This window comes from Ranitomeya variabilis, chromosome 5 (assembly GCF_051348905.1).
Source record: "Ranitomeya variabilis isolate aRanVar5 chromosome 5, aRanVar5.hap1, whole genome shotgun sequence".
NCBI lineage: Eukaryota > Metazoa > Chordata > Amphibia > Anura > Dendrobatidae > Ranitomeya > Ranitomeya variabilis.
The window spans coordinates 242,720,326-242,731,182 of NC_135236.1; the positions used below are offsets into that span (position 1 = coordinate 242,720,326).

At 38.8% G+C, this 10,857-nt stretch overlaps 1 protein-coding gene across 2 annotated transcripts in view; it reads left to right on the forward strand.

The window, feature by feature from the left end:
* The window catches only part of DUOXA1 (dual oxidase maturation factor 1), a 28,297-nt gene extending 17,822 nt beyond the window's left edge, over positions 1–10,475 (forward strand). For both annotated transcript variants that reach the window (XM_077260976.1, XM_077260975.1), the window contains 3 exons: positions 1,624–1,837; positions 5,087–5,301; positions 9,614–10,475. In XM_077260976.1, coding sequence (XP_077117091.1) covers positions 1,624–1,837; positions 5,087–5,301; positions 9,614–9,789 — 605 coding nt within the window. In that variant the 3' untranslated portion in view covers positions 9,790–10,475. The remainder of the gene's footprint in view (positions 1–1,623; positions 1,838–5,086; positions 5,302–9,613) is intronic.
* Positions 10,476–10,857: the final 382 nt, after the last annotated feature.

Sequence of the window (10,857 nt, forward strand, 5' to 3'; positions counted from 1 at the left end):
TGAAGAAATCAGAAATAAGTGTTAAAAGAGATTTCACTGCAAACTACTTAAACAGGTTATTCTCTTGTTATTAAATTGCTTAAGATAGTTAAAGTAAACCTGTCATCAGGATTTTTCGTAAGGTACCTTCACACGAAACGACTTTACAACGAGAACGACAACGATCCGTGACGTTGCAGCGTCCTGGATAGCGATATCGTTGTGTTTGACACGCAGCAGCGATCTGGATCCTGCTGTGATATCGCTGGTCGTTGAATAAAGTTCAGAACTTTATTTGGTCGTCAGACCGGCGTGTATCGTCAGGTTTGGCACCAAAAGCAACGATACCAGCGATGTTTTACGCTGGTAACCAGGGTAAATATCGGGTTACTAAGCGCAGGGCCGCGCTTAGTAACCCAATGTTTACCCTGGTTACCAGCGTAAAAGTAAAAATAACAAACAGTACATACTCACCTGCGCGTCCCCTGCCGTCGGCTTCCTGCTCTGACTGAGCGCCGGCCCTAAAGTGAAAGTAAAAGCACAGCGGTGACGTCACCGCTCTGCTGTTAGGGCCGGCGCTCACACAGTACAGGAAGCGGACGCCGGGGGACGCGCAGGTGAGTATGTACTGTTTGTTATTTTTACTTTTACGCTGGTAACCAGGGTGAACATCGGGTTACTAATCGCGGCCCTGCGCTTAGCAACCCAATGTTTACCCTGGTTACCCAAGGACCTCGGCATCGTTGGTCGCTGGAGAGCAGTCTGTGTGACAGCTCTCCAGCGACCAAACAGCAACGCTGCAGCGATCGGCATCGTTGTCGCTATCGCTGCAGCGTCGCTTCGTGTGAAGGTACCTGTAGTAAACTACATATGCTGTCAGGTCGATGCCTTTACACTGATTAAAATGATATCTTGGTTGATTAAATCCATCTTGTGGTTGTTGTTTATTTGTAGTTTTCAGTTAATGAGATTCTCGTGCTCTGGGGCGGCCTGTGGTCGGTCTTTATTTGGTATCCTATTCTCATATTCATACTTATGGGATTAAATGACAGGTCACTGATCCTTCAGTGACCTGCCTCCTATTTTACATACTGTGCTTGCGCATTTCATATTGTATATGTGGAAAAAATAACTACAGTAAAGTGGCACCGCCGCCGGCTCATCCGCAGTAGCATCTATCACTTGCCTGGCCTCAGTTTACTATAATAAAAAACAACAAACCGCAGTGTACTTACCGTCCTCGTGTTCACTAGTGAGCCTCCACCCCTGGTTCCTGTCATTGGCTGCAGTGCCATCATTTCGACAGCGTGGCAGCCAATCAATGACCTTAGTGTCTCTGAAGAGGACATTCTGTCTACACAGGCAAAGCCAGTCATCTGGAGCAGAGGCAAAGACTCTCCTGTGGATCAATGTAAGGTGATTACAGCTCAGTTTGTTGTTTTATAAGAAACTGCAGCCAGAGAAGAAACTTAGTTGATATGGACAACCCCATTAAGATAGAGAATGTTGAAGATTACTATACAAAAAGCAAAGGTTAAGGTTAACAATATTATATGGCAACTTCATAGCGATACAATACCCTCGTCCAAGCAAAAATGTGCTTTCATGAGCTTTTTATGATTTCAATTGTTAATTTCTTTGCAGGAAATCCAGTGCACCAACTGAATGAAACCATCAATTACAATGAATGGTTTTCTTGGGAGACAAGAACTCATTATGATATAGATTACCGTGAAGGATTAGAAAAGGGTCTTCCAAGTCCTGTAATGTATGTAGCTGAAAAATTCAACAGCAATAGCCCATGTAGGCTACATCAGCAATACTGCATATCTACATACTACTCCTCGGCAATAATGTGGTAAGCAGGTTCTGTCCCTGAACTGGCTCTCATTATCTTTTGCCTTTGTCGGGTACTTTCGGACAGCAGGTGTTTTCATTTGCCATCTAGCCTCTCCTATCACACTGCAGGTGCTACCATTTAAACCCCAACCCTGCAGGTCTCCTGTGCTGGTGGTAATCTTTAGTGGATTCTGCTTGGAGTTTTAGTTCTACTTGTGAGTACCTAGGCCAGTCAGATAAGTGTATTTTGAGGTTTCTTGCTTACACTGCAATCTCGCTCAATTCCTTAGAAGACACGTGATACTGTCGACGGTCTTTTAGGGAGCCAGGTCCAAGTTATCTTCTCTAGTTTTTACCTTCAGAGTTTATCTAGGTTGCACTGAAGCCTCTAGGGCCTGTGTTACTGGATACTATAGTCTGTACAGGAACTGAGTGGGGTTTGTGCAGATTTCTCATAGTTAGAACCTTTTTCCCCGTGGTTACTATGACATTTACAAACACATATGTTTCAATAATCAATTTGAGTTGCCTCAACAGGATTCAGAATACACCTAATAATTTAATTCCAATTACATTTTGGGTTATGGTTATAATAGAAGGGGTTCCAAGCTTAGGTGTCCACTGTATTATTAACATTTTAATTTGTTTTATAAGGAGCTGCCACACCCAATTTGCCAATGTATTTTATGGTCTGCCATTCAGTGAGATAGTCAGATTTCTGCTTGGTCAACTCTTTCTGTATTCCATCCATTGTTGCAGAATTTCAGCTGTCAGCAGATTCAAGATAGTCCTTCCACAGCATTAACTTGCAGCTGTTATATATTCCAACAATTATACCATTGATAAAAGTGGACACTAATGGATAACATGAGTTGATGAACAGAGGTCATGGCATGATACAGTGTGTGAGGTCATCATATTGTGTGGGGGCTTATGAAGCCATCCCACTTTGCGTGAAAGAATGTGCTGTGGGAGGTGCTGAGGGACACTGTCACAAAACACTGAGGGGGGCTATGTGGACATCATACTGTGGATGAAGGAATGGGTGACATCATACTGTGTGTGGATGAATGTACTGTGGAGGCATCAAACTGTGTGAAGTGTGGAGATATCATACTGTGTGTAGGTTTACTATGGTGACAGTCATGTCATTTGTGTGGGGGCAAATGAGGCATTATATTGTTAGTGAGTTCTGAAAGCATTATACTGTGCTGGGGTCACTGAGGACAGCATACTGTATTAGGGTCACTGTTGTTGGATCATATATTGTTACAAATATTATAGGTACATCAGACTGTGATTGTTGGGGTACTGAGGAAGAATTCAGTGTGGAAATATCATACTGAGTGGGGGGAAATTTTGGAAGCTTCATACTCTATTGGAACCATGAAAAATATATCATATTGTAGTGGATGGGGACACAGGCTTCAGTAGAGAAATACTGTGTTTGTTCGACCATACATACCCTTTTCTCTGTCTTTAAATGTTGTAATACATTCTCCTGTATAATACCCTTTTGAAATTTTTTATGTCTAACCCATGCAGAATAGAGATTGTTATTTTTTGCCTTTAACCCCTTAATGACCTCTGATACGCATTAAAATGGCGGATGATAAAGAGTCTTATTCCCTCACCGCCGTTTTAAAACAGCAATCAGAAATAAGGATATAGTGACTTGCAGAATCCAAAAATTTTCTGAATCTCAGCTACAGGGGTAACTGACACCCTGGAGAACACAATTACATACGGTTTTCCTGGTTCCCAATCATGTGATTGCCGCTATTCAATAAATAACAGTGATCACATAAAAAAATGTAATCCACTATTAAAATAATTTCTCTCTCTTCTGACATTAAATAATATGTCAGAGGAGAGAGAAAGGATGTCCCCAAGCCCCTCTCGGTACCTCCGCTATCCCTCGGCCCTCCACCTTCTCTTCATGAAGGAATATGGCCTAGATCTGCCTGCCGGTAACCAGCAACATTAGGGATTTTTCTTATTGGTTCCAATTTGATCACTGTGATAGACCTTATCACAGTGATCAAAAGCCCAATAATTAGTAAATCATCCCTGTATGATCCCCTTAGATTACATTTTTTTTATATTATAATTTTTATTTTTTTGACTTTTTGCAGTTGAGCTTAGACTTAGGGTTGGGCTTAGGTTTAGGGTTGGGTTTTTTCAAAGTTAAAAAAAAGAATGATGAAGATATGATGACATATTCTATATGCCATTGCCGACCTATTGTTAGTAAATTATGTGTGGTACTGTTGGAATCAAAATACTCACTATACCCCTTAAAAAAATGCTTGAGGGGTGTAGTTTCTAAAATGAGGTCAGTTGTGAGGGTTTTGTGCAGTTTGGGTATCTTAGGGACCCTGCAAGTGTGACATGGTGCCTGCAATCTATTTCAGCCAATTTGTGTTCGAAAATGGAAATATTGCTCCTTCCCTTCTGAGACTTGTGTCCAAACAGAACTTTTTGACTACATGTGGGGTATTGCTTTGCTCCAAAGAATGTGGATAACAAATTGTGGGGTAAAATTTTTGATGTTACCTCTTGCAGAAGTGAAAAAATTGGGGCTAAAGCAACATTTTAGAGGTAAAATTTACATTTATTGTTTTTCATTCCACTTTGCATTAATTCCAGTGTAGTACGTGAAGGATTAAAACATTTCCTGAAAGCAGTTTTGAATTATTTGAGGTGTGTGGTTTTTAATATGGTATCACTATTGGGAAGTTTCCAATATATAGGCCTTTCAATGTCCATTGAAATCTGAATAGGTCCCTAAAGAAACAGGTTTTGCAAATTTGTTGAAAAATTAGAAATTACTACTAAACTTTTAACCTATCTAACATCCTAACAAAACAAAATGACATTTGAAAAATGATGAAGATGTAAAGTAGACATGTGGGAAATGTTATTTATTAATTATTTTGTATATCATGACTAACTGGTTTAAGGATATAAAGATTGAAAGTTTGAAAAGTGCAACCTAATGTAGAACAGTTATAAAATGTGTACTGTGCTGTCAGCTTCAGTTTCGGGTTTTATAAGAAAGGCAGCATATTTAGAAAAATAGACTACAGACAAATGTAAATGTAATTTTTGGGCAAATGCTAAATATTCTTGTATACCAAGTAATATACGATATTTATAGGACAATACCAATTGCAATGAATTATCTCAGTAACATACAAATCTGACTGGCTGACTGTAATGGTCCAGAAAAGTTAACTGTATGCTTTCGATAATTCCTTTATCATAGGGCTGCATTTTGCTCCTGGATTCTCAGCAATGTCCTGTTCTGTATGCCATTCCTGGTCTATGGCATCTACATGCTGTTTGCGACTGCAATGTGCATAATAGTATCGCTCACATCATTTGCAACCGTCAGACAGGCACCTGAATGCAGTATTCACTTTGGAAGCACTGTTCTACGTACAAGATTTGGACTTTCATTCTGGTTGAGCTTTGCAACAGGTATTTTAGTTAGCATTATTTTCCTCATCTAGTACTTATACATTGTACACTTTTTTTACAACGACTCTGCCTATGTTCATAAACAGTACTGTTGAGATGAAATGTGCAATATGAGTCAGCTCAGTACAGATGTAGCATTTTTTAACACAATGCATAAACTGTACCCTGTAGCAGAAAAATATCTGTAAGCCAGAAGGTGTAACTGGACAACCCCTTCTTAAAAGGTACTTGTCAGATTATTCATGCTGCCCAAATGAATCAGATCCTGACTGTACAGTTGCAGACAGGTGTACTTTTCTCTGAAGGGTTTCACCCTGGTTGGTTTTTCCTAGAAATGCAAAAGTTAATTGACAGGTCTCTCACCATGAGAGATCTAAATAGTCTGACACGTCACTCCTTAGTAGATCAGGTGCTCAGAGAAGGGATGCCAACCCCTATATCCAATATAATAGAATAGAAATCCGGCACTCAGAAAATCATGTAAATTAATTCATTTATTTTATGATCCAAACAAAATTATTCATAACGTTTCGGTCTTTATGACCTTCATCAGACTAGGATACAGAAAGAAAAACAAAAGGAAAAAATCATAAATCCAAAATCCATATTACATATACAAAAAATTCATCAAGTACAATGGATCCTACATAATACATCTATAGTGATTTGAATGATGTTCATAGTCCTGCAACAGCTATTTATATATAAGGCTTAATTGTTCCACAACATTTCACAGATATTTATATTAGTCTCCAGACTGGCAAAATGCAACATTTTAATAAAAAAGATCCAAGATCGATTCATTTTTATAATCAAATTCCAATACTCAATGATATATGACATAGGTATAATTGATGATAAAGTAATTCCTATAAAGAAGATAATCACAGCAGCAATGCCCCGTATATTTCATAATAAATATCATATTCTGCATAATTTCCATAATCCTATCCTGTCCTATGATGTCCCATATAGTAAGACAAAGGAATAAGACGTTTACCAATAGATGCAGTGACAGAAAAAAAGAGCTATAAAGTGCATGTGACTCCTTCCGGAGTTCTAAAAAGAAGCAGAGGAAAGATTCAGCCAAAAGAAGCACAGTGAAAGAAAAATACACAGTGAAAGAAAAATCTCCGTGTTTCAGCTAACATCAGAAACTGCTAGTGGGCAGGGGAGCTTACCGCATATGAATCCGGAGGTTTGAACAATTAAGCCTTATACAGTTAGGTCCATATATATTTGGACAGAGACAACATTTTTCTCATTTTGGTTATAGACATTACCACAATTTAATTTTAAACAAAACAATTCAGATGCAGTTGAAGTTCAGACTTTTAGCTTTCATTTGAGGGTATCCATATTAAAATTGGATGAAGAGTTTAGGAGTTTCAGCTCCTTAACCTGTGCCACCCTGTTTTTTAAAGGGACCAAAAGTAATTGGACAATTGACTCCAAGGCTATTTCATGGACAGGTGTGGGCAATCCCTTCATTATGTCATTCTCAACTAAGCAGATAAAAGGCCTGGAGTTGATTTGAGGTGTGGTGCTTGCATTTGGAAGGTTTTCCTATGAAGTAAACATGCGGTCAAAAGTGCTCTCCATGAAGGTGAAACAAGCCATTCTTAAGCTGTGAAAACAGAGAAAAAACCCATCCGAGAAATTGCTACAATATTAGGAGTGGCAAAATGTACAGTTTGATACATCCTGAGAAGGAAAGAAAGCACTGGTGATCTCATCAATGCAAAAAGACCTGGGCACCCACAGAAGACAACAGTGGTGGGTGATCGCAGAATAATCTCCATGGTGAAGAGAAACCCCTTCACAACAGCCAACCAAGTGACCAACACTCTCCCGGAGGTCGGCGTATCAATATCCAAATCTATCATAAAGAGAAGACTGCATGAAAGTAAATACAGAGGGTTCACTGCACCGTGCAAGCCACTCATAACTGTCAAGAATAAAAAGGCTAGACTGGACTTTGCTAAAAAACATCTAAAAAAGCCAGCACAGTTCAGGAAGAACATTCTTTGGACAGATGAAACCAAGATCAACCTCTACCAGAATGATGGAAAGAGAAAAGTATGGCAAAGGCTTGGTACAGCTTATGATCCAAAGCATACCACATCATCTGTAAAACACGGCGGAGGCAGTGTGATGGCTTGGGCATGCATGGCTGCCAGTGGCACTGGGTCACTAGTGTTTATTGATGATGTGACACAGGACAGAAGCAGCCAAATGAATTATGAGGTATTCAGAGCCATACTGTGTGCTCAGATCCAGCCAAATGCAGCAAAACTGATTGGTCGTCGTTTCATACTACAGATGGACAATGACCCAAAACATGAAGCCAAAGCAACCCAGGAGTCTATTAAAGCAAAGAAGTGGAATATTCTTGAATGGCCAAGTCAGTCACCTGATCTCAACCCAATTGAGCATGCATTTCACTTGTTAAAGACTAAACTTCAGACAGAAAGGCCCACAAACAAACAGCAACTGAAAACCACCGCAGTAAATGCCTGGCAGAGCATCAAAAAGGAGGAAACACAGCGTCTGGTGATGTCCATGAGTTCAAGACTTCAGGCAGTCATTGCCAACAAAGGGTTTTCAACCAAGTACTAGAAATGAACATTTTATTTAAAATTATTGAATCTGTCCAATTACTTTTGGTCCCTTTAAAAACAGGGTGGCACATGTTAAGGAGCTGAAACTCCTAAACCCTTCATCCAATTTTAATGTGGATACCCTCAAATGAAAGCTGAAAGTCTGAACTTCAACTGCATCTGAATTGTTTTGTTTAAAATTCATTGTGGTAATGTCTATAACCAAAATGAGAAAAATGTTGTCTCTGTCCAAATATATATGGACCTAACTGTATATAAATAGCTGTTGCAGGACTATGAACATCATTGAAATCACTATAGATGTATTATGTAGGATGATTTTTTTGTATATGTAATATGGATTTTGGATTTATGATTTTTTCCTTTTGTTTTTCTTTCTGTCTCCTAGTCTGATGAAGGTCATAAAGACCGAAACGTTATGAATAATTTTGTTGGGATCATAAAATAAATGAATTAATTTACATGATTTTTTGAGTGCCGGATTTCTATTCTATTATATCTCACCATGAGAGAAACCTGTCAGTCACCTGTAATGATATTGGGAGAGCCATGATTAAGTTTCTTCTAGCTATATTTTCTTTGAAAATGCCAGAGCGTTTCAGAGAAAAATATTTCAGGCTGCAATTGAACAGCCAGAATCTAATTTATGTTGTCCATGTATTTCATGAGGGGCTGTCCTAATAAGTCCATATTTCTTAAAGCATGTTTTACATTATTTTGATCTATTCATATTGCATTTAACATGTTTCCTCTTTCTATGAGTTACTTCTAAACAAAAGTTTTGGCAGATATGTAACAAAGTATATGCAAAGTATAGAAATTGGCCATAGTAACTAATCAATTTCTATATCATATTTATCAAAATCTATTTATATAATTACCTTAAATTGTCTGTCATCCACTTCCATCTGGACGTCCTCGAATCCCACAATCTACCGCGCCACACCGAAAGTACGCCAACTGCCATATTGGAATACCCAAGCGATGGGTATTCCAATATGGCACCCAATGGTGGTACCAGCCTGTCCATTGCTCCCCGTCTCCCCTCTCTTCTGTCTGTTGCTCCCCCATCTCCCCTCGCTCCTCTCCGTCGCTCCCCTCTCTTCTGTCCGTCACTCCCTATCTCCCCTCTCTTCTGTCCATCGCTCCCCGTCTCCCCTTGCTCCTCTCCATCGCTCCCCGTCTCACCTCGCTCCTCCTGCTCCACTCCATCGCTCCCCTCCACAGCCCCCCGTCTCCCCTCACTACTCCCACCAACAATCCTAGCGGCGGTGGCCATGTTGGCGGGACAGAGTGCTCATCGCCGCTCACATGGATGAAAGCAGGCATGGCAGATGGATCCCGGAGATGCTGCTTTCCGCACTGCTGATCTCGGGGCTCCTGAGTGCGGAGATGCAAGGAGCGGAGAGCGGCGGAGATGGTGAGAGGACAGGAGTAAATATCGTATACTATGATGGAGGCCCGATGCTATCGCATTGGGAGGGTGGTGACGTGCCGATGGGGCAGGTTTTGCAGCATGCCCCCACCGGCACGTCACCATCCTCCCAATGTGATAGCATCGGGCCTCCATCTAGTCTCTTTAGAAATATATTAAACAATCTGGTTATCTCTGGTTTTATAGACCAGTGCTAATTGTTTTTATATGGCAAGATGCTATCAATTATATAATACCATTTTCTCTTCTATTTTAGGTATATTTTGCCTTATTATCAGCATCATACTTTTGCTCATACACGTAATGAGGCCAAGCACACTACGGCGTTTATTCAGCTTGAAAGACAATGAGGATTTATGCAATAAAATTGACAAAGAAGACGACTCTGTCTCAGAAGACAACAAACCTGATGCTGTAAGCCAGATGTTATGAGATTATTTTACCCTTACATGGACTTGGATGGAAATAGTCAAGAAATGGTCAAGAAAGCATCTAAATATGGAGACCTAAGGTGGAGAACTGTTAACTGTTAAGTGCACTAAAGGCTTTGAAGAGATGCCCAGCATTTGCTTGTTCGTCCTGGAAGGTCTCTTGTAATATTTGGAATTGAACTGAAAATCTATTGATAAAAATCAAAAACTTTGCTCAATGGATCTTCTATTTCATCCACACCTGACTGGAATCCATGAAAGGAATTAGGCTTTACATTGATGCAGCAGTATTGTGAAAGAAAGAGATTTAGTTGGTTTGGAACTTTTTTATACAGTATACATTATAGAATCTACATGCATAAAAATGCATATAAACTGCATACGGCAAACAGAATCATTTCACATGTAAAGTTTCCCTTGTAATGAGTTCAAGATAACTAGTTTTTATTAACTTTTTTTGCATTTATATATGTTATGTTATGACTGGTTCTTATATCAGACAAAAATTGAAAACAATCAATACACATTAATATTTCTATTTTGGTTGTTCAATATCAGATGGAGAAAGTCTTCCTTTGACTTTAAGCTAAAAATACAATAACAACTGTACATACGTGCTATATAAAAAAAAGTGACTGCTACCTCTGCACCCCTGTACATACACCCAAAAGAAACAAATATAAGAAGCAAGTCTCTTAATAGATATATATATATATATATATATATATATATATATATATATATATATCTGTTGTGATTTATCATTATCTCGTCTAGTTAAAAAAACAAAGGTTTTTAGGTAGATACTGACTTTCAAAGCAATCAGTATCTATCTAAAATAGGTAAACACACAATTATATTTTTTAAATAAAACTAGATTTTTTCTTTAAGTATACAGAATATAGAGTACTTATAATAAGTATTAATATATGCCCAATAAACTATAGTAATTTAAGTATCAAATAAATGAACACACAGGTCAAATGCATAATAATTTTTATTTCTATAAAAGCAATATAATACTTTACAATTCAAAGAGTAAATGTACAGAAAATAAAGACATTACAGA